This window comes from Poecile atricapillus, chromosome 8, assembly GCF_030490865.1.
Source record: "Poecile atricapillus isolate bPoeAtr1 chromosome 8, bPoeAtr1.hap1, whole genome shotgun sequence".
Lineage (NCBI taxonomy): Eukaryota > Metazoa > Chordata > Aves > Passeriformes > Paridae > Poecile > Poecile atricapillus.
This window is the reverse complement of record NC_081256.1, coordinates 7,398,364-7,421,149: the sequence shown is the minus strand read 5'-3', so window position 1 is coordinate 7,421,149 and position 22,786 is coordinate 7,398,364. Positions and strand designations below refer to the sequence as shown.

Genomic DNA, 22,786 nt, shown 5'->3' with positions numbered 1-22,786 from the left:
GGAAGGAAGGAAGGAAGGAAACAAGCTAACAAACAAACAAACAAGGGAGGAAGGCGGGTCGGCCAGCCAGCCAGAGCTGGGGTGTCGGCAGCCCGGAGCGGAGCTCGTCCCGAGGGCTCAGGGCTGCTCCCCGGGGCGCGGCGCTGGAAGGGCCCCGGGCAGCGAAACTCCGCGGCGGGTGCGGGGTAAACGCTGTGAGGGCTCGGCCGGCGGGGAGGCTCCGGCTGGGGAGGAGCTGCAGTGGCAGGAGTGGGGAATGCCTGCCCGAGGACAGCCCCGCTGGCTGTGCCGGGGAGCACTGCCCGGGCACGCTGGCCCCGGCCACTTCACAGGCTTAACCTGCACCCGGGCAGCTTTGGGTTGGGCATTAGGAGGAATTCCTTCATGGAAGGGGTGATTAGAAATCGGAAGGGGCTGCCCAGGGCGGCGGTGGTGGGGTTCCCATCCCTGGAGGTGTTTTAAGGAGAGACCGGGCGCGGCACTCAGTGCTCTGGGCTGGTGGGCTGGGTGACAGAGTGGGGTCGGTCACAGGTTGGACTCGCTGGTCTCAGAGGACTTTTCCAACCTCAGTGATTCTGGGATTCTTGCTCTGGCGAGGGCTTTCTCGCTCCGGGCTCCTGCCGCAGGTGCCGTTCCTGCCGCTGGCAAGTGGCAAGTGCTTTTGGGAGGTTATTGCTCCTTTTGTGTTCATTGTAAGCATGCTTCCAGCAACGCCTTAAGATTGCATCTTTCTGTGTTTTTAAATGCGAAGTAATCCCAGTCTTTTCTCATGAGCACTATTCTTAATCCTCCTGCGTATTGTAAAGTTCTCTTTACTTGACTACTACAATTCAGCCTTGAACTGGGATGCTAAATGTGTTGTCCTGTTTTGGGCTTTTTTTTTTTTATTTTCTTCTTTTTGGCAAATACTTCAATTTTCTTCACTTTCAGAAGTGACCAGCTAGTTCTCCATGCTTCCGCTGTAGTTAATGAAGGAGATTGTTTCCTCTTGTGGGTCTTTACTCAGGTGCCTGTAACTTGCACATTGCAACTTGCAAGCATGAGAGGCCAAAATTTAATAGTAAGTCAGCAAAGCTTATGTAGCATAAAACTGGCTAGATGTGTCTGATTTTAAGGCTTTTCCCCAAAATCTGGATATGCCAGCAAAGTAAGCAAAGCTGGCAGGCTGTGAGAGTGGTAAGGCAGAGGCACAGAGAAGCCATGGCTGTCCTTTCCATGGACGTGTCCAAGACCAGGTTGGACAGGGCTTGGAGCAACCTGGGATAGTGAAAGGTGCCCCTGCCCATGGCAGGGGGTGGAATGAGATGGCTTTAAGATCCCTTCCAACCCAAACTGTTCTGGAATTCTCTACTGTCTGTCTCCTCATCTCTCTGCCCACTGAAAATTGATTCTGTGTAGGTGTGATTAGAATGAAAGAGGAGAGCTGCTACTGTCTAATGTCTGCTGTTGCCACCTGGAGAACTCTTGGAATGCTGTCAGCAGCTCAGGGGATCTGCTCATCTGCTCTCCTCAGCATCCTGCCCTCAGCAGAACCACAAAGTTGTTCTGCATACTGATTGAGCTTTGTTAAGCACAAACAGGACCAAAGACAGACAAAACACTGTCAGAATAGGGATAGGATTTTTTCTTTGCTTGTGGTTTAAAACACAGCTCTCAAGGACAGGTTTTAATCCCTGAGTTGTGTTTTAAAGTGCTGTAGGAGCACAATAGAAGATTCTTTGGGAAAGAGAGCAAAGCTGAGCCTGCATTTGTGAAAGTCTCCCTTGCAGTGACTGGCTCCCCTTTTGCTGATTGCTTAATAATGCCATATTAATCTTGGAGGAAATATGTTGGAAGGATCCATCTTCAGTACTTGGAAAGTGTGTATATTTTGGAAGCATAAGTTTGTGTTAATAGCTCTGGATGAATTTAACCATTTTTGTGTTAGATGCAGTTTCATGAAGGAGACATTGAAATAAATTTTGGCTTCCTGGCTGTGGTTTCATGGCAACTTTTTATTCCCCATTTTTAGCTTTAGTGTAAACCCTTCTTGCTTTCACCAAGATGTGAAATTTCTTTGGGTATGCACATGTTTGTGACATAAAAGGTGTAATTTTTACCTGAAGCAATGTACTGCTCCTGTAAAGCCATTCAACTTATTTTCATAATTTAAGGCATAATTTAAGAGGAATTTTTAAGGAGTTTGTGTTTTCTTGAAATTCCCACAACCATATAAATATCCAGTGTGTTCTGAGTGTGGTGGTAAACTGCATGGTCTCTTTAACATAGTCTGTAATAGAGGCTTGGAAAATACTTAATTTATGGATGAGTTCATACTGCTACTTGCTTGTGTTTTCTCTCTGAAGTGACAAACTTCCCTGTCAGGGGTGGATCTCGGGCTGGCCCCTTTCAAGCCTCAATGTTCCTGTTCCTCCACAGGCTGGTGCTCTCAGATCTACCAGTCCCTTTGTGTTGAGTTCACACAAGTGCAGATTCTTGTTGCTCCTCTCTGAATTTATTAGATCACATGACTATATCACTGCAATTTGGTAGTGCTGGATGATAGCATTGGGTACATTTTTCTGGGAAAAATCTGCTTTCCTCTATTTGGCTTGTAAGTTCATGAAGGTGCCGTTATTTTCCTTACCTGTAGTTGCATGCTCCTTGTATGTTTTTTAACTTCTTTGCTTTGTGGGCTTTTGCTTGTCCTGCAGTTGTATGGAGAAGCAGCCTGGTTTGTGCATTGCCATGGGTGACCAGTGCTTTCCTGTACTTCCCTAGTACTGAAGCCACCAGGATTCAGTGATGGAGGCTTTGCTGGAAGGAATGCAAAGAAATGGGCAGGGGAGGTATGTATGCAACTGTACACAGCAGTCATTCCAAATTATTTAAGTATTAACCTTGCTTCTTATTGAAAAGAAATCCTCTGGTACCAGTGTGCAGTGGCCTTCAGCTGCTACAGAAGCAAAGTCACTGGGGGAGCTGCCTCTGCACTAATCCCTGCTCAGGTATTATAGTCCTAATTGTCAGAAATTTAGTTCTGTGTCTTCTTGAAAACCTTGGCCTCCTTTTTTTTTTCAATTGTTGTTGTAAACTCTTCTTACTGTCCAACATCAGGAGCAGTAGTAAATAGAGTTGTGAATAAATATTTATTTTGTAACAGCCTTGCAAGGTTAATGAGATGTGACTTTGTTATCTGATTTCACTGAAAACATCTGATTATTTCCTGCTTGTGTTGAAACTGCAGAGTCCCACTCAGCTCTGAGGAATCCTTAATGCTCTGTCTGAGGTGAAAGTCTCTAGACTTTTTAAACCCTGAGAGAGACTGTAGTGACAATAACAGAACAAAATGTTTTATGTGTTAAACAACCGTGAAGCAAAAGTCACTGATGCCATTTTCCTAGTCATCCCTGAGAATGTGACACAAATTTATTTGATACTGTATCTTCTTCAGAGAGCTGGTTGCAGAAATCAAGTTTAGAATTTGCTACATATTAGCAGATGCTGTGAAGGAAATGTTCCTGCTCTGCATAATAGCTGCTAATTTTTGGTTAACTCACAGGACAGGGTGAACTTCAAATGTGACTGATTTTGGCTCCTTTAAGAAGTATTTCTTTTCCTATAGAAAACGTGCCAAGTCCTGAAGTGTGCATATGCCCTGGGGGAACAGAGAAATTTCCATCCCTTAACCTATTGATTTCCATTTCTTTTCAGTTCTTCCCTTTGACAGGCAAATTAAAGGGTAGAGATCATTATGGAGTTCACCACCCTCTAGGGCTGTGTCTGGCAAACCTTAATATTGTCCCTGTCTTGGCAGCTGGGAAGTTTTAGAAGAGTTACTTGAATTGACTTCAATAATTACTGCACCAAATTAGAAATCTGGGCATCGCTAGGGAGCTTGTGCTCCCCGATGGATTGCGAGGGTTTGATTCTTCATTATCATGTTGTCATCCAGCCCCCTCTGCTTCAGGGTTTGTCTGCATTTGTGATAAACTTCTGTTTTTGGGAGCTCATAGCTTGGCTGTAAGATTCCTCTGGTGACTGAAACCTGCTATAAAATGCCACTGCCTGGAGAGCAATTAAGGCAATACAAAATATGAATTAAACACGCTTTGGTTTCCTTACATAATGCATAGTACCCAAGGCAATAGGCTGAATGCCTAAGTGTGAAGTGATGTGGTTTAGTGGGCATGGATGGTATTGGGTAAAAGGTTGGACTTGATGATCTTGGAGGTCTTTTCTGACCTTAATGATTCTGTGATTCTGTGTCTGTACGAGCTGATTTGAAGTGAGTTCAAAGCACTGCATGTGCAGAGTTGGTGCCCTGGTGCCAGTCAGTGTGTTCTGCTGTCTTTGTTGGTTTGGGACACAGGATGTGTTGAGTGGGGCCTGCTTTGTGACTCCAGACTCTCTCCCCTCCAGTGGTGGGTTCTTGACCTCCTGTGAGGCTGAGCTGCAGGAGCTGATGAAGCAGATTGACATCATGGTGGCTCACAAGAAATCCGAATGGGAAGGGCAGACACAGGCTTTGGAAGCTTGTCTGCATGCTCGGGAGCAGGAACTTTCCTCTGCCAAGGCAGCTTTGCAGGAAAAACAAAAGGAGGTACCTTTGTTTCATACTATTTTTTGTTTGGAGTTAGCAGTGCATTTTACCTGTAAGAAACAGGAAATCAGGAATAGAATTTTTTAAGGACCTGTTGGAACAAGATGTCTGGTTCATAATTCAATCCAGTTCAAGTGATCAGCTCCCCTAGGGTTGATGGAAGTCCTCATATTGAACTGTTAGAGTTATTAGAGAGAACCCAGAGACACTGGTTCTGGCTACAGCAGTAATGGACAGCCCAGCAACCTGCAGTCATTGCTAGAAAAAACCCATTTCCTACAATATAAACTGCACCAAGAAAACCATTTCCTTCTATGAACTACACCAAGACATTGCTGGGAAACTCTCTATGGGCTGTTTTACAGAAAAGAGCTCTGCTTTTGTGGTCTTTAAATAAAAGCCTGAGGGAAGTGCAAAAAAATTGTGTTGGTGGAAAATTATTAATAAGTGAAGTTTTTGTGCAGGATGTGGACCATCAGATGCAGCTGAGCCATAGTATTTTAGTTTGCAAGAATGATTGCTTTTATCATCTAGGTTATTGTTGTTATTATCAATTATATTTTCTCAAGACACCTGAAATATTTCTTACCACCAAAAGTAAACATGGATTTCAAACTGAACTGTAAAGTATGTTTGAAATCACTGCTGGAGTATATTCATGCTTTTGGTTTAGTCATATGAATTTTCTGTGGGTTTTCTTTTAATTTTAATTTGTTGGCTTGTGACCACTCAGGTTGTGGATGGGAAAAGATGGGAGGAACAAAAAAAGGGAGAAAAATGAGTCACAGGAGCAGTTGAAACAGTGTCAGGGAAGTCTTTTCTGTGAGCTTCAAAACCCCATTTATTTCTTTTTCCTTGCTGTTAGGAATCTCTCTTTTGTGTGAGCATAGTAAGCTAATGATATGGGCAACTTCTCTCTTGGTTGATAGCTTGAAATCATAATGCATATTTGTGAAGAGTTTGATGAAAATACTGGATAGAAATGGGCTTTTGGCACAAACCAAATACGCCAGCTTTGTCCCCAGAAGTGAAATCCAGAAACTGGTTCAAAACAGGAGGCCACAACAGAAACAGGTGTGGCCCAAGCCTACCAAAGATCTAGGCACAGCCTCCATCTATTTCATATTGAGGGACCCCAGTGAAATGTCCATGTATCTACTGGCAACAGAGCCTTCTTCTGTTGTATTTATTTGCATTTTATCCCTTTCTTCAGATTGTCATGTTGCGTTGCCAGGTCGAAGATGTGGAAAAATCCAAGCAGGACATGGTTAGAGAGTATGAACAACAGCTGAAGAAATTCCAGGAGGAGGTGAGTTGCAAAGAGAAAAGTTTGGTTTCTAGTTCTCAGATAATGATGGACTAATTACTTTGTGTCATTGTTTTTGTTTCAATGCTGTGGTTTTAAAACTCCCCACTCCGTTAGTCTTTGTGTTCTTACAGAAAACAGCATTGAGCATAGATAAGGTAGCATCTGTTTTTTGTGATTTAGAGGAACTTGGTGACAGACAGAGAACTGTTGGAGTAGAAATGTTTTTGTATGTTGGACATCTGCAGAAGTTTACTGCAAGAATGTCCTGTGTTCGCCCATCCCAGTCACCACAGTGCTGGTTCTGGAGCTGCCACAGCTACAGGCAGCAGCAGTTTGCTCTTTCAGCATTTCTGAAATTCAAAAGGGGTGGTGATGTAACTGGCCTGGCTTGTTTGACATCAGGAAATAGCACTGGCATTTCTCATCTTTTTGCCTCTGTTAACACTGATGAATTTAGAACGGATTTTGTACTCTCAAGGATTATTAGTCTTAATACCCTTTATAAAAACCGAGTGTACATAGGAAATGCTGTTTGACATTAATATCAGAACTTTCATCTCAAAGTCTCTTGCTCAGTGCAAGATGATACCTGTCCTGCAGGTGGTATAACAGCATTCCAGGTTTATGCCTGAACTGTTTGCCTGTCTCCACTTGCTTGTAGCAGGGAGTGAACTGGCATGAGCAGCTCATAGAGCACTGACCTGTTTTCTCTAGAGGGCTGGGCCTAGTTTCTGCTCACTGTAAGCCATAAGTGAAATTAATTTGGTAGTCTCTGCTCTGATGACAGAAGGCATCTTTTCTCATTTAAAAGCACCTCACTATTCCATATGACTAAGTGTCTTCATTTGCTGGGTGTTCTCACTGGAATTGTGGATAAGCTGCAAAGAAAAGCTAAGGTACATTGGCAGATCAGCCTAAATTGCTAAAGCTGAAATACAGCCTGTGTGTTGTGGCCTAAATTGCAGTTTGTGGGTATTTTACCTACACAGTATTAATGCTGATGGCATCGAGCTCCAATATTCCTCAGTCTTCTGTTCTTAGTACTGTTTGGGGAAATTATTTCTGTCCCTGTTTACCACCATTTCCAGTGCAATTACAGGTGCAGTGTCTAACTTACTGAGACTGTTGAAAGAATAAACCTTTTATCTCCTGATATGTTTGGCAAAAACATAGTTGGTACTAACTCTAGGCCTGAACATCTGTCCCCACTGAACACACCTAAGTACTGAATGTATCAGGTCTTGAATCAGATATTTTTTCTTCTCATGGTCCTTCTGTTCATCCATGGGCTTAGCTTTGTCCATCAGTAAAATGGCAATGATGGCTTCTCCAATTCATGTGGCTATTTGGAAGCCTTTCATTTAATAGTTGAGTAGGGGGAGCTCATCATATGAAAAATTCTCTGCAAGTTGAAGGTGATTATTTGCACGGGGGGTCATTTAAATGTCAAGAGTTTTTTCCTCATTCCTGCTTCTGATACAACTTCAGCATCCTAGCAGCAGGCGTAGGAGTGATATTTTCTGTTGGCATTCTCGACTCATTGTGAAATACACAGTGTATCTAAGCAGAAAATGACAGATGAAGTGGTGTTGATATTATGGGTAATGGCAATTCTCAAATCTTCCTTCTCCCACTGAGCAGGAGAGTTCCAGTTCCCACCTGAGCTGCACAAGTGTATTTTGATCACACAAGAATTACCTGTGTGTGCTGTGGCGGGTGTGTTCCTGTGGGTGAGCAGAACAGCCACAGGCACTGCCGGCTCTTCCTGGGCTGGGAAGCACCTGTAGAGGGGGGGATACTGTGCTCTTGCTGCATTGACAGCTGCATGTAAATCTCCAGCTTATCAATATTTCAGTCATGCTTTAATTATGGTAAGACAGAGCTTTAATTAAAGCTGCTGATGTCATGACTTCACTGGCATCTTTCTACTCATACAACTCATGTGTTTCGCAGTGGTGTTGATACAAAAGACTCATTATCCAAATGGAAGCCTTCACTTGGGAGCTGTGTGGCCTTGATGAGGGCATTGTTTGTTTGAACCACTTTGTGTGTCTTCTTTCAAAGGGCTGTGTAATTCTTGCCTTGGGGCCTTGAGCAAAGCTCTCTCTTTCTCTGTATCCTGCAGTTGTCCTGGCTGAGGAGGAGCTATGAGAAGCTGCAGAAGAAAAAAAGCAGAGGAGAAGCTAACAAGGGACAAGAGGAGGACAAGTTTGAATTGAGCCGACTGACCAGGAAGCTGGAGGTATGTGGTGAAAAAGCAAGTGCTGACTAGCTTGTATATATTAACTGCCTTACTGGGCTTCACTGGTGACTGACCAGTCCACTGTGAATCCTGCTTAAGGGGCACTGCCCATCCACTCTCCAGGTGTGGCTTTTTTCAACTGCATGTGTGATGAAGGCAGTTTCATGTGCTGGGGCCCCTGACTGCACAGCATAAACCTTAATGCTGTTCTTAACCCAGACTAAATAAAAGGAAAAAGGTGTTGGAAGAGTAACTAATTATGTGAATGGAATGAATTCCAGTGTGGGGAGGTTGTAGTCTCATTCTTTTGAGGAGGAGGGAGCTACATGTGAAACTTCTTCTCAACCCTGTCTCCTAATCTTTCTGCTGTGTTGAACTCAACCCCACTCAGTTTTCTCCTCCTGAGAGATGTGGTAACAACACACATCTGACTGATGTAGTGCCCAATTTCTGGAGCAGCAATTAGCAGTCAAATTCGGTATTTAATTCTTGTGATCTTAGTGATTTTGACAACAGCATGTTTTGGACTCTAAAGCCAGTCTGAATTGTTAAACCCCTGACAGCAAACCCATGAAACCAGCCATGAATGTGCTGGCACTTAACATTTGTGAGCAGCTTTACCTTGGGAGGGGAAGGAATGCAGCGAGCACGGTGTGTGAGGGCTCTGCACTGCTGAGCTGCAGCATCAGGTGACTGGCTAATGGTTTCCCTGCTGGGGGAAAGGTGTGAGGATATGGTGGGCAGAGAAGGCAAACATGGATATGAGCTGGAGGGGGATGTACTGCTCCAAGCCACCCCTGCTGTCCTTGCAGGAGTTCCGTCAAAAATCACTTGACTGGGAGAAGCAGCGCCTGCAGTACCAGCAGCAGGTGGCATCGCTGGAGGCACAGCGCAAGGCTCTGGCAGAGCACTCCGAGCTCGTGCAGGTACAATTAACCTCTGCTGAAAGTTTCTGCTTTGTTTGTGGCAGGGAGGGAGAGGCTAATGAAATCTCAGGCTCCCATCCAGTTCAGATTGCCATTGAAGTGACTTCTAATGTTCCAGTGGAATAAGGTTTGCTTGTACGAGTGCTGTATGGAAAAAAGATGTGGAGTCTGTCATCAGAGATTAGATAATCCTTGTGGAGCTCCCCCTGCCATTGCTCTGGTTAGCAGAGAAGGCAGTAGGATGTAGATTTACCTGGGAGGCAGAGACCACAGCATATGAGACTTTAAAATATGTTACATCATGTTGTCTAGTTGAAAGCTGTGTACCTGCCAGCAGCTAAATACGTACCCTGTGGGTCCTGCTCAGAGGGTACTGATGGAAAACAGTCTTTCTCTACAACAGAGACTTCCATAAAATACTGAAGCAACAGCAGTTTTCAGCCCCCCACCCCCTTTTTTTTTAGTTCTCTCAAAGACAAGAAGTAGTAGGGCTGCTGTTCTGCAAAGCTGATGGCTCAGTGAATTAGTGGTGCTGCATCAGAGTGAGATGAATTGACCTAGAGCACAGCTGTGAAGTCACACAGACACAATCACAGCAGACACTGATAAGAAGCTCTTGCTGGGGACTTTGCACTTAATGGGCTCCTGAGTTGCTCTTGAGTGGAAGCTCCTGCGAGGAGGGAGACTGTGATGACAGGATTGAAGCTGGCTCTGACAGGGGCTTTGTGAGAGGCTGACACCAGGAGATCTACAAATGCAGAGAGTCCTTGAGCAGAAGGTCTTGCTGCTCTGCTGTCTGTGTGTCGTTGATAGCTCAATTGTTTGGGAACAGATGTGTCCTTGGAGCTCAGGCTGGGACACTGGGGCACAGAGGAACTTGTCTTACTGTGCAGCAGAAAACCAGGAGGTTGGGGAGGTTTTCCCGAAGCGACATAGGTGCCTTAGGTGCACAGGTACTGTGAGCAGACTTCCTGAACCCTCAATTGCTTTGAGAAGCACAGCATGGAAGTGCTAAATTTATTGTCTTGGATGTTTCTGTATATTTTATGCACTCAGTTGTCTTTCTAGCACGAGGTCAAGCTGAGATCCATGGCCATGGAGTACTTCCCCTCTCTCTCCTTTCATCTGGCTTCCCCTCATCTCTTCCAGAGCAGCTTAGGGAAGCCTGGAATTCTTCCCCAGTACAGGCTACCTTCTGGAACACCTGCAGCCTTTAAAGTCAGCCTTTCCTAAAAACCTGTAATTCTCTGCTGGCCTAGATGTTGTGTGGCTGGAAATAAGAGACAGCTTAAATGTTTTCTTAATGCAGAAATAAATACTCAGGCAGTCTGATACTCTGCCTTCTTTGGTGAAGAAAGGCTGTGCTTTAAACTCTCAGCCCTCTGGATTACCTTTTCTGTCATGACTATTTAAATAATAATAAAAGGCTGTAATCAAAACTATACCATAGCCTTGCAAATGAGCAGTTCTTAGAGTCTGTGTAAATCTGGGCATGTGGTGGTTCTGACAGGCAGTGCTACTCTTTGAAACTGGGAGTATAGGAGTGCTCAGATATTTTGTTTCAGCCTTTAAAAATTCAATGATTGTGTACAAAAAGGGAATATATGAAGCGAATGTTCCTAGAAGTTTATGAGAGAGCTGGCTTGTTAAATTTCACCAGCTAGCTGTGTGGAAAGAAATGCTATGAAATAAAGTATTGTGCCTATAAATTATAGAGCAGGTATTGTCTGCTACCTGTACGTTCCTTGTAACTTTTTTGTCTGCCATTAAAACATTGAAAAATTCAAAGTGAGCATTCCCCCAAGCTGCTGGAACCAGCTATTTACTGCAGAGAGCAAAGCAAATTGGCTGTTACACTTGGTTTGTTTTGGGGCTGTTTGGTGGTTGTGGTTTTGCAATTATGCACCCTGAGTTGCTTTCTCTCCTGATGTGGAATTCATGGTTGGGTAATCTCTGCCTTGTTTGGTTTACAAACTTTCTTACCTGCAGCCATTAGTCCTGGTCTACCCTCTGGCTCATGAGCAAAAAATAGCAGGTGGCTTTGTTGTTAGACAAATCATACTCAGGCAGCTGGAGTGATTGGAGATTCTCATTTTCCAGATTCTCTTTGAACTACCTTTGGAATCAAAGGCCCTCTTTTTTAATTTTGTTTTTTACATATTCTGTTTGCCTTTGGAAGTTTTATCCATCATGTAACCTGGAACAATACTCTCCCTAATTCCCTGGAAGGTATTGCTTACTTTTAGAGTGTGGCTCGTTACACCAAGAAATGAGTAGTTGTGTTGAATTTAGCTTTGGTACAACTTTTGTGCTTTTGCAGTTCAGCTTTAATGCAGATGATTGCTGTTGGCAGAACCAGCTGGCCAATCGGAAGCAGATCCTGGACTCGGTGGAGCTGGCGAGCCGCTCAGAAATCCAGCACTTGACCAGCAGGCTGGAGAGGGCCAACGACACCATCTGTGCCAATGAGATGGAGGTGGAGAGGCTCAGCATGAGGGTGGATGACCTGAGTGAGGACAATCGCCTGATTCTGGAGGATCAGCAGAGAGTTCAAGAAGAACTAAGGCAGTCAAAGAAAATGTTAGAGGTGGGAAACTTAGAGTGGAGGAACTCTTTAAGAAACAGGGTCTAAAGAACTGCTGGTGGGAAGGCTTTTCATCCTGGAGTTTTTGTCTCTTTCTAGAGCCTATGTAAAGTTCCTGATTGGCATAAAATTTTTTGCAGCCATATGCTGCTCTGCAGTATTTCCAAGGGTCCTAAAAAATCTGATCTACTTCTCATCACATTGCAACCAACTGGTTTGGTCCATCCTGCAGCAGTCATTCCTTCTGCCTCCTGTGCAGGTGCTGCAGGATGAGAAGATGGAACTGAGAGCCACCTTGCAGTCCCAAGAAGATTTTATTGACAGCTCCAAGCTGCACCAGGAACAGTTACAGAAAGAACTGGCTAAGATGACTGAAACGCTTCACACAAAAGAATTCCTCATCAGGTAGCATCTGTGCCTTGCTGGTACTTTGGCTCTTCAGTCCAGATCTATGTTTCAGGTTCTCTCTCTGAGGACAGTAGCAGCATTTTCATGCAGCTGGATCTGTGTTGGTTGTATTTAACATTGTGCACTGCAGTTTCTCACAAGCATGGTGCTGCCTTGCAACATTTTTCAGTTTGCATTGCTTTTGAAATTAGCAGATAATCAGTAAAGAACATGGAAGGAATCCACTTTCCTCAGCTGGGTTTCTGGAGGCAGTGCAGGCCTTTTGAGGGTGTTTCTCCCATGCATTTTCAGCTGAGTGCTGGAGGCCTTTCAGGGTTTGATAATGTGCTTATTAACCTAGGTGAAAGTTCACACTGGTTGGGGCTGGGTGAGGTGATTACATCTGTGACAAAATCATCTTGGCTTCCCCTTCTGCCCTGGCAATGTGCAGAGGCTGTTGGATTTTGGTGGCTGTGTCAGAAGGTTTGGGTGTTGGTCACCTACCGGCCTGTCAGGGAGGCCAACATCAAAATAAAATGTAGTCTTTTTCAATCAGCCTTAACTCAAGCAGGGGCTGTCATCCAGCTGCTGTGTTTGCTTATTCACACTGCACACAGTGGTCACCTGCTTTTAGGTGCTGTGCATTTTTCAGAGAATTCCAAGAAAACAGTAGTTATGTTCCCTGTAGCAGTGAACTCAGACATGATGGTTCTGTGCTGAGATTAAGCTGCTGTTTCTGCGCAGGGCCTTGGAGGAGCGCTTGCAGGGGAAGCCACTGTCCTCTGCAGGGCTGGAGCTGGAGCAGGTGCTGCTGCAGCTGGATGTTGCCCAGAAGAAGGAACAACACTTGCAGACAGAGGTGACTCGTCTTGAGAACAGGTAGCCCACGGCTTGCTCCCTCTGGAAGTGCAATTAGTCTTGGATAATAATACAACACCTAATTGGGTTCATCAAGTTAACCAGTGATTTTTGTCAGCTTGTTTTAAATATCAAAGGGCTAAAGAAATCAAGTGCTATTCATTTTGCAGTGTAATAGTGGCTGCTTTGGTAATTTGTTGGCTGCCTTTCACTGCACCTGGTGGGTGTTCTCAGCTTGCTTAGGCTGAGCACCTTCCCTCATAATAGGCTAAGGAGTCTTTGTTAGGCAGCTGGTAAGAACCAGATTCAGACCTTACTGTGAAGTGAGGATTATAAACAAATCTGTCCAGAGAGACGGTGGACTCCCCTTCTTGAGAGGTGTTCAAGACCAGGCTCGATGGAGGTTGAGGCAGCCTGGTCTAGCTCCTTGCCCATGGCAGGGGGTGGAACGACTTGAGCTTTATGGTCCCTCCCAACCCAAAGCATTTTGTGATTCTGTGATTCCTCTCCAAGTTTGTGGTTTTCAGACTTGTGTTTACATAGAAATTTTGTAATCTTAGTTTGTAAAGAAACAAGCAAAAAACAGCTGTTATCTGTTAGATGAACTTCCTGATCTCATGTGAAATGATTTTGGAAAACAAACCCAAAGGATTGGTAAGGAACTTGTAGGCTGAGTTCAGTTTCTGTTGTAATGGACATAAAAGACTGCCTGGAAGATCAAAGTTTCTCTGACCATTTCCTCCTCCTTGGATTATTCTAATCTATACTTTTGCATTTGGCACCCAGCCTGGTGTCTTCAAATGCCAGGTGTGTGCAGCTGAGCGAGGAGCTGGGTGAGAATATCAAAGAGCTGCAGTCCCTGGAAGAAGACCAGACTGAGTCAAGGGCAGAGATTAAAAAGGTAACGTGGCTTTGTTCCCAGGGAGTGGGATGGCACTGGTGAAGTGATCCCTGTGTGCCACGTGCCTCAGCAGTGGGCAGGGCAGGGCTGCTGTGCAGGCAGGGATCTGCTGGAGGTAAGGAACACACCTGGCAGAGGAAGGGTTGAGAGGACACCTGTTTGCAGGTGTCTGAACTGGCTTTGTGAGCATCTCATGGGCCTTCCCCAGTACTTCTGTACACTGGAGATACTTGAATTACTGCTGGAGGGGCAAATACATGAAAAAATGAGGGTCTGCAATCCTGAGTTTAAGCCAAGTACAGGCTCCCAGCAGGATGGAGAGCAGAGAAGAAGTGAATTTGCTGTAATACATCCTGTTACACTTGAGGCAGGACTTCAAATGTGTCCTGGTCCCTGTGTGAATAAGGGAGTCTGTTTCAGGCTTGGTAGCTGGACATGAGGGCAGGGGCTGGGAGAGATGGAGCAGCTCACCCGCCACAAGGGGCTCACCCCAGAGCTCTGAGCACCCAAGGGGGGCAAGCCCTCCACTAGCTTGGCTCTTTATAATGGTCTGCATCAGCTTGTATGAGAGCTTACACTGGAGCCTGGTAGAGGGGAAGCCTCATTGAACCTGAGTGAAAAACCTCACTTGTGTGGAAATCTTTCATCCTTTATTCTGAACATACAGAGGTGTAGATCTTGCCAGAGATGTGTGCTTGGTTACACATCTAAACAGCCACACAGTAAATGAATCTCCCACAGGCTGCTGGGGAGGAGGGAGAGATTTATGAAGGCTGTTTCTGTTTTATATACTTGGGAGGCATTGAGGTGACATGGAGATAAATCACCGTATGTACAGTATTTACATGGGTAGGCAGAGATCATCTGGTTCAATTTTCTAAAATGCTTGTAATTCTCAGAAAAATCCTGGGTGTTTGGGTGGTTAATATTTCTGACTAATGAAATGGAGTCCTGGGGAAGGAATTATGCTGCTGTTCTCTTGTGCCACTGAGTAACTATACAGTGCGCCTACTGAAATATTGTACATGGTGCAGGTCTGCAACCTCACAAAGCATTGAATAAACCAAGATAAGGTATGGAAAAAGATGACCAAAAGGATGGAGTGGTTTTTATACAAGCAACAGCTGAATGGAATAGGACTTACCAAACTGGAAAAGAGATAAATGAGATTGAATGGACTAAAAATAAAATCATGCCTGTCATCTGAAAAATAAATAGGGAATGATTATTCTCTCATAATGCAAGGACTAGTGGTCATCACACAGAGTTATGAAAACAAAGAGATGTATTTTTACCCTGTGTATAGCTGGCTGGTGGAAGCTTGCCATGGCAAGCTTTAGTTGCTACAAGCTAACATTGATTCAACTCTAATATCAATTCAAAAGACTTAGGGCAAATTAATTCCTGGAAGGAAAATCCAGCTTGAGTTATTTAAAGTTACCGTCTTTAAATGGTATCTTCAAATACTTCAGGAAGGCAGAGTGGCAAATTGCAGGGTGATATTTTCCAAGAGTTACTGTTTTTCCCCAGTCGTGGTGAGCCTTTGCCTCTCTGGTTTTGGCTACAGAGGTTGAATGATGAGCTGAAGAGGCTGTTGGTTTGGTAAATTGTGGGTCTTCTCAAATACTTCACATGGCATGAAACTTCTTTCCAGTTGGCAGTGTGTGGTATGGGAAAGGATTGGGATGAGATGGCTTACAATCAGGAAGGACAAGCATGTGGTTTGTTATTTAGAGCTTTTTTGTTTTCCAGAACTGAATTTTCATATCACCATGTGCAATACTTTTATTTTTTTTCTGGAACGTGTTTTAAAAGCTTGTGGGTGGTGTGTGTGTATGTCTTGCTCCAGCTGAAGGACCAGCTCTCTCAGGCTGAACAAATGCACAGCAGTGAGCTAGAAGGGATGAAAAGGGAGATCTCCAGGCTGACACAGGAGCTGCACCAGCGGGACATCACCATTGCATCAGCGAGCGGCTCCACCTCAGACCTGGAGCAGCAGCTCAGAGCTGAGATTGAAAGAGCAGAGAGGAAAGCAGTGGAGCACAGGGTAAAAAAGGCACAAGACTCTTATGCTATCTGTTTAAGGCATCTGAAGGCTTGGAACACCATCCTGGTTTTTAGCTACATTAGTAGTTTCCTTCTGTCTTTAGCCTCTGTACAAAAATTGAGACCTTCTGAAGGAATATTCTAATGGTGGTGTTCACTGAATCTGTCTTGCTGCTTCTTTTCAAACCAGCACCCTACAGTCCCACAGAATTCTTTGGGATCACTCATGCTAACTAGGCCAGGATGGAGAACATCTTTGAAAACTGTGCATGGTTATTTTTGTAGCCTTCTCTGTAGGGTCCCAGTACAACACTGAGCCCAAATCTTCCTTAGTACTTGAGTCTGAGGGTGAGAAATGCTTGGAGGGTGTTGTGGGCATGCATTGTGTTCTTTTTCTGAGCTTGTTGTTTGCCTCTGTTTCCTTAGGTAATTCTGGTCCAGCTGGAAACCTTGAGGCTGGAAAACCGTCATCTCTCAGAAATTCTGGAAAAAACAGAGTGTGGTAAGCTGAAGGTATGCACTGAGGATCAGGAGCTGGGAAAAGGGCTAGCCCTGTCTTCCTGCCTGGGTCAGAGTCTTTGCCCAGGCCTCTCAAAATGGGGGATAGAGCTCAGTGAACTTAAAACCCAAGCAAAAGAGGCAATTTGAGAGGAAACAAGGTGCACAAATATCAAGCATTTGTTCAGTCAGACAGTGGTGAAGAGAACTGCAGAAGCAGCCATCATTTCCATGTCTTTTCCATGGGCTTTGGCCCACGTTTTTTAGCACATTTCATTACACTTCCATTTGAAGCCAGTTTACCTCAAACCTTTGCTTCTCAACCTGTGACATCCTTTTGACCTGTCCTAGAGGTTTAACTGCTCTGGCCCTTGAAATACTTGAGGTGAGAGTGTGTTCTCCCCTGGTGAGGAGCCATTCAGCAGGAACCAGACTGGGAATATGGGCTGGATGTGTTGGGGCAGTGAAAGGCCCTGTGGTGGGCTCCTGCAGCTGAACAAAACCTCCACAGCTCTTGAGGCAGAGGGGAGACGAGGAGCCTGCATGGAAGAGGTACAACCTTGGCAGAAATAATGAGTTGGCTCATTTTGTGAAGGAAGAAGTGACTGGTTTGCAAGTTCTGTCTCAACTTAAGCAGAATGGCTGCTTCCCAGGGGATAAGGGCTGGATTCAGACAGCTGACAACCTCATGGGAGTATGTCAGAGCTTTTATGCTGTTAGATCTGTGGGAAGGAAATAGTCAGCTCTTAGTATTAGTTTGGGGTGATTGTCAAATGTGCCAAGTTCCTGGGAAAGTGCTGAACAGAAGCTTGTGGCTGGTGTGATGGATTAAGAACAGAGCTTTCTGGAGGGCTGTTTTGAAACTGAAATAACCTAAGGCCCATTACTTTCTGCTTGAAAAGTGCCTGGTGGCTTTTGCCTGTGTGAGCTCCCAAGAATGTGGTAGCAGTGTGTGAAGCAGGAAGTCTGCCTAAAAAAAAACCCCACAGCACTAAGGCACAGGAGCTGGATCTTGACCTGGCAGTCTTAATGCACATTCACAAAGACCTTAGATACAGAGGTGATGAGAATTAATTAAGCGTCTAAGTTTAATAGAAGTGGCAAAAAGCAAGTGGGACTGTCACAGGAGTAGAAGCAGTGGAAATTTTATCCATCTGGCCTGGTATAAAGAAGATGATGGGAAGAAGCAAGTTGTTCAGAGTTTCAGAAAGGCCAGAGGCAGGTACATCTAGGTCCATGTTTTCCTGTTTTAAAAGGAATCCACTGGTGACAGAGGCTGACCTTCCCAGGCAGATCAGCAGATCAGCACACTGAGTCTGGATGCAAGCCCAATAAGGCATATATATAATTAATTTTCTCCTAGGAAAAACTTGAAGGTTTTGCTAGTCAAAATGAGATTAGGGGATATGCCCTAAGGAATCTCTTGCTGGCCTTTGCTCTGGATGTGACTGTGGTGTCTTGTAAACCAGAACTTCTGACTTCTGCCCTTCTTTGTCTGTTAGGGGCGCGATGGCACCCTGAGAGCACTCAGGGAGGACTATGCTGTTGAGCTCCAGAAATTAATATCTGAGAACCAGCAGTTGCGGAAGGACCTCGCAGAGACCAGGGCGAAACTGGAGGTCACTGCACAGATGTGCCCAGATGAACCCGAGGGCACAGCTCAGCAGGGGCAAGGCAAAGAGCCCAGGGATGTACAGCACAGGTGAGTGACCCCAGGAATGCTGCTTCCTCAGGGTGGAGGAGAGCAGAAGGTGTGGGGATGTGTGGGGTTTAATGGCACGCTGTGTCTCTCTGCAGTGCATCGTGCATCCGGGAGAGCACAAGGACTGTTTGGGAATCTGCCTTTATGCCTTCAGCAGTGCAGTAGCTTTGAGTTCCAGCTGGTTTGTGTTCTGCAAAGCCAGCAGTGTTTGTCTTTTGTCTGCTTTTGCCTGTCTCTGGAGCAGCAGTCTGTGCTGTTTTTGGTGACAAGATTAGATGTGGCCCAGGCGGCTGCACTCCCTTCTGTTACTGTGCTAGGATGTGCAGGCTGTGGTTTTTGGTGTCTACAGTAGCAGAAGAGAGAGAGAATTCCACAGGGACTGGATGTGTGTTTGGAAGTGCTATGGAAACAAGTTTGGATTGCCAGGGTTGTTAGTAACATCTATGTTAATTGTTGCCTCTGTGTGAGTTTTTGCTGGAGTTGAGCTGCTAAGAGACAAACTCAGTGCTCAAACCTGCCTTCCAGGACAGCTCAGGAAACACAGCACGAGCACGATGAACACACAGCAAGGACACATCTCCAGCCTGACAGGACTGCTCAGCATCATAACAGGGACTCCCAGAGGTGTGGGGCTGCTGGAACAGGAGCTGTGAGCCCCGAGATGGGTGAGCCACCCTCCCAGAGCAGCAGCAGCAAGAACTGCAAGGAGTCACGTGCCCGGCTGGGAGCAGAGTCTGTGCTCCATGTGGTGGATGAAAACAAAGATTTTGCAGATGAAGCATCTAAGCAGCCTGCCTCAAATCATCACAGAGAATCTGTGTTTTTGGTAAGCAGTTGTACAGGAGCTAGTTGTTGCTCAACAGCTGAAAACAGAGCTGGGTTCTAATCTGGTGAAAGGAGACAGGCTTTTGAATGCATGACCTAACTGCATGTTGTGTGTGATCTTGTAAGTAAATGAAAAGTTAAATGAGGAAGGAAAGCCATTGCTGGATGGTTAAGATATGGTCAGGGGGATCCATATGGTGGCTCTTTCAGAGGTCCTTGGAGAAGAGCTTTGTGTTTGTGGGCTTGCTGAGTTAATTCCAGGAGCTCATGGTTCTCTCTGTGCTGGTGCTGTACCTCATTGTGTACCAGGACCTGCCTGTGTCCCCTCAGAATTCTGCTTCAGCTTTTGGCTTGGGTCTATGGTAGGGGCTCAGAGTGGATGTGGAGTGCTGAGTATGTCAGTATTTCACAGTCTCTGGGTGACTAGTTGCTGCATATCTGTAAAGCACAGGGTGAGTTTTACCCCTTTTCAAAGGGGCTGCAGCAGTCAGCACACTGAACTTAAAGCTGCTTATGCTTGCTGATGACAAAGCCTGAAATCTCTGCTTCACTGCACAAGGGGAGCCTGCTCTTTTTCCCAGTTGCTGATCATACTTTTTTCATAGGGAGCAGTGTTAGCACTTTCTCTGTCTTACCTCAGCTCAGTTGCTGAAGCACTTGACCAAGATACAGAAAATTTGTACTGAATCACTTCTTCCTGTCATGTTTAGGGAGGGGAGAATGCTGAGTGCTGGTCCTTGCTCCAGATGTGTTGCCCCAGCAGTGTTCAGAGCCATTTTTCCTTTGTTTGTGTGTTGGTAGCAGTGACAACTATTAAACGAATAGCTGTCTTTTTGTGGGAATCCAGAGAAGAGGCTCTAAGGCTAATGCACAGATAAGTGGAGGCTTGTCAGGTTTGTAGATCTTGATGAAGTTTACTACCAAGAATAGGCCTTGATTTTTCAAGACTAAAGTAGCTTGTGCACATACCCAGACAGCACTGTTGGAAACTCAGGGAGCTGCAGTATTGTAAATGGAAACTCTTCAGGTTGCAAGATTGGACCTAATGTGTGAACAGTTCCACTTCAGGGTCTGAGAAGCTCTAGGGCTTGATGCTTAATAGAAGAGAATGGGCTGCTTTTTATTCTGAGAGGTCGAAATAAGGTTTCTAAGGAAATGCAGATATTTTTCCTGGTGTTGACTGGGTCTCCCTGTTCATGGTCAGGCTCCAGTGTCTTTAAATCAATTCCTTTAGCGCTAAGAGAGGACTCTCATCAGTAGACAGTAGTGGGGTGGGAGAGATTTGCTTGTTGTCTGTAGGCTTTTCTGTTTCCCTTTGTTCCTGGCTGTTGATAAGACCTGAAAACCACGGGGCTCCAGGATTTGGAAATAACCAGTTATTATCTCTTGCCAAGACACTGAGACAACTTGTCTGTAATGGAAAGCAGCCCCTTAGTAACCTTAATATTTCCCGTGCCAGCCCCTGTGCACGAGGCTTCTCTTCATCAACTTGTACATTAAGCCTGGTTTACAGTGTTGTTTTTGTAAGTTAATAACTTGGGGGTAAGTGATGTGAGGAGCAGGAATAGTTCTTGACTGTAAAGGAAAGAATCTGGAGTAGTTTGTTGACCATTGCTGGCTGGACTGAAGTGCTGTTCCGTGAGCTGCAATGGGAGTTTGGCCTGTACTTGCCTGTGGGATTGTATCAGGAGCCCATTACTTTGGGGAAGAAGAGGAGGTATATGAAAGAAAGCAGAGATATTCCCAGTGTGGAATATCTGGTAAAATAATTACCAGTCTGGCTGTGCTTTCCCTTCCCTGGACCCAAACTCTGAGGTGCTCCCACTCGCTGGGATTTTTATGGAGACAAGGAGCAGGATATAGACCTTGAGTTGCACTGACACCCAGGGTAAACTCATTCTGTAGTGACCTTCTCTAGCCCTGATTTTTTAGTAGTGATTTTTTGGCAGTGTTGGCTTGGTGCATCAATCATTGCTGGCTGGAGGCTGTTGGGAGGGACATGACCTGTGATACAAGTGTGAGATCTGAGTGCTTAGTCTGGTCACTAAGATGGAAATGAGCCCTCTAGGAGCATGTTCAATTGTGTGGTGTGCAGATCAGTGGAGTTGCTGGCCAAAACTTGGAATGAGGGAATGCCTGATAATCCCTTTGTTTCCCTCTAGTGCCCCTTGCCTACAGCTTCTGTCGGATCCATTGCTGCACGATACCTGGAAGATGAAGAAGTGAGATCCCAGCACATCCTGGAGTGCCTAAATGCTCACATTGAGGAACTGAAAAAAGAGAGTGCAAAGATAGTGAGACGATTTGAGCACCAGGAATAACGTTTCTTGTGGAATTGGAATGCCGGTTTCCTTACGTGGTTCCACACCGTGACTGGGAAGGTGCCTGGATCCAGTTGGGATTGGAGCTCGAGTGAGAGGCCACGTGTTCCACTTGGAGCTGAATCAGCAGGGTGAGAGTTGAGGAAAAGGAACTCCTGTCTATCTGCTTGCTCTGATGAGGGGTGTTAGACCACAAACATTTTAGTCAGCTTGCCATAGGTCAGAGACCTGCATCAGAGCTATGTGCTCACTCACAAAGATTATGGTGTTTTTTAAAAGCAAACTGTTTTCTAGGTTTTATGTGAAGTATTTAAAGTATATTTTGTACTTGTAAAAACACTGAAATAAATCAGAGTGGCAAACGCCTCTTTTCTTATTCATACAAATACACAAAATGACTCTTGTGGGTTATCTTCCCTTCTCATCAGCAGCTTGGATCAACACCTTTTCCATCACAGCATAGCTATGTTCTTCAAGAAACAAGGAATGAAATTCCTCTTTCCTTTAGGCTATCTGCATTTTTTCCAGTTAATTTTCCCTTAGTGGGATTTCTTAATATTTCCTGGTGTGTGTGCTCTGCCTTTCCCACCTTCTCTCATTGCAGATGCCCGAGATAACTGAAAAGTCTGTTCCAGAGCTGTTCTCCTGGTGTTGGAACCTTGTTTGTGCTGAAGAATGTGCATTTTTTATGAGGGGGAGGAGAAGAGACCATGTTTATCCTGGAGGGAGATGTCACAGCAAGTGCAGACTTCTGAGGTGCTTTTATCTGGGGCTGCAGGGTTTCTCAGGCCTTCTCTGCCTTTGCAGTGTCAAATCTCCCTTGGAATAATCATCTGGCCCTGGAAGCTTTATAATTAATGTAGCTGGAGAGGGGGTTTGTGTCTTTGAACTTATGACTTCGATAGCACTAAAGAATTTCTTGCAGACTTGCAGGGCAGAACCAATGTTTGTTTTCTGTTTGAGACAAAAGTGTGGAACTTTATTTGCAGCGCTTCTTTCATCTGTAGAGTGGGAAGTTGTGCAGGCTTCATCTGTCTTTAGTGTGTTACAGAGGTACTGCTGTGGGTGTGACAGTGCTTGGGGTCACTCTTTACTTTGAGGGGTTAAAGAATTTGTGACTGATAGATGTGTAGAATTGCAGGTGCCTGGGTTTTGCAGAGTCGGGTTGCAGGAGCAGGGAATACTGAGGTTGTGCTAAGTAGGGGGCAATAGTACATAAATTGTCCTCTCTCTTGGGGTAAGTGTTCTCCCTGCCATCTTGAGACAGAAATAGAGCATATGGGCTTAGAGAGAGGGCTTGTGAAGTGAGTCTTTGATACAAGGAGCAGGGACTGCATTCATAGCAGAAAGGCTTTACCAAAGTGTCTGTGTGCTTGTGCCTATTTGTGTACATATAAGTGAACATCAAATGTGTGGTTCCATGAAGAGTGTCTGTACTTTGGTATCCTTGACCCCATTCTGTGGAAGAAGTTGTTTTCTTTAGTCACTAAGCTCTCTGGGATGCTTCCTTATCCTGCCATTGTAAGAAGTGACGTATTTGACTGGATCAGCTTGACCTGTGAAATGAAAACTACTGCAGTGTGTCCTCCTTGATCTGAAAAGTGG

General features: G+C 45.1%; 1 protein-coding gene across 10 annotated transcripts; it reads left to right on the top strand.

Moving 5' to 3' along the window:
- The first annotated feature begins 43 nt into the window (after nt 1-43).
- CEP63 (centrosomal protein 63) lies at nt 44-21,557 on the top strand. Of its 10 annotated transcripts, none has more exons than XM_058844042.1 (16): nt 50-185; nt 571-651; nt 2,694-2,828; nt 4,402-4,582; nt 5,796-5,891; nt 8,017-8,133; nt 8,946-9,059; nt 11,413-11,646; nt 11,903-12,048; nt 12,775-12,909; nt 13,675-13,789; nt 15,639-15,836; nt 16,262-16,348; nt 17,836-18,035; nt 18,561-18,861; nt 21,023-21,557. In XM_058844042.1, exons 3-16 carry the CDS (start codon nt 2,785-2,787, stop codon nt 21,179-21,181), a joined length of 2,127 nt encoding a protein of 708 aa, XP_058700025.1. In that variant the 5' UTR covers nt 50-185; nt 571-651; nt 2,694-2,784; the 3' UTR covers nt 21,182-21,557. The 10 variants fall into 10 exon arrangements, with proteins under 10 accessions (XP_058700024.1, XP_058700028.1, XP_058700021.1 ...); XM_058844040.1 differs by having other exon boundaries at nt 571-692; XM_058844041.1 differs by lacking the exon at nt 571-651 and having other exon boundaries at nt 44-178.
- The last annotated feature ends 1,229 nt before the right edge of the window (nt 21,558-22,786 follow it).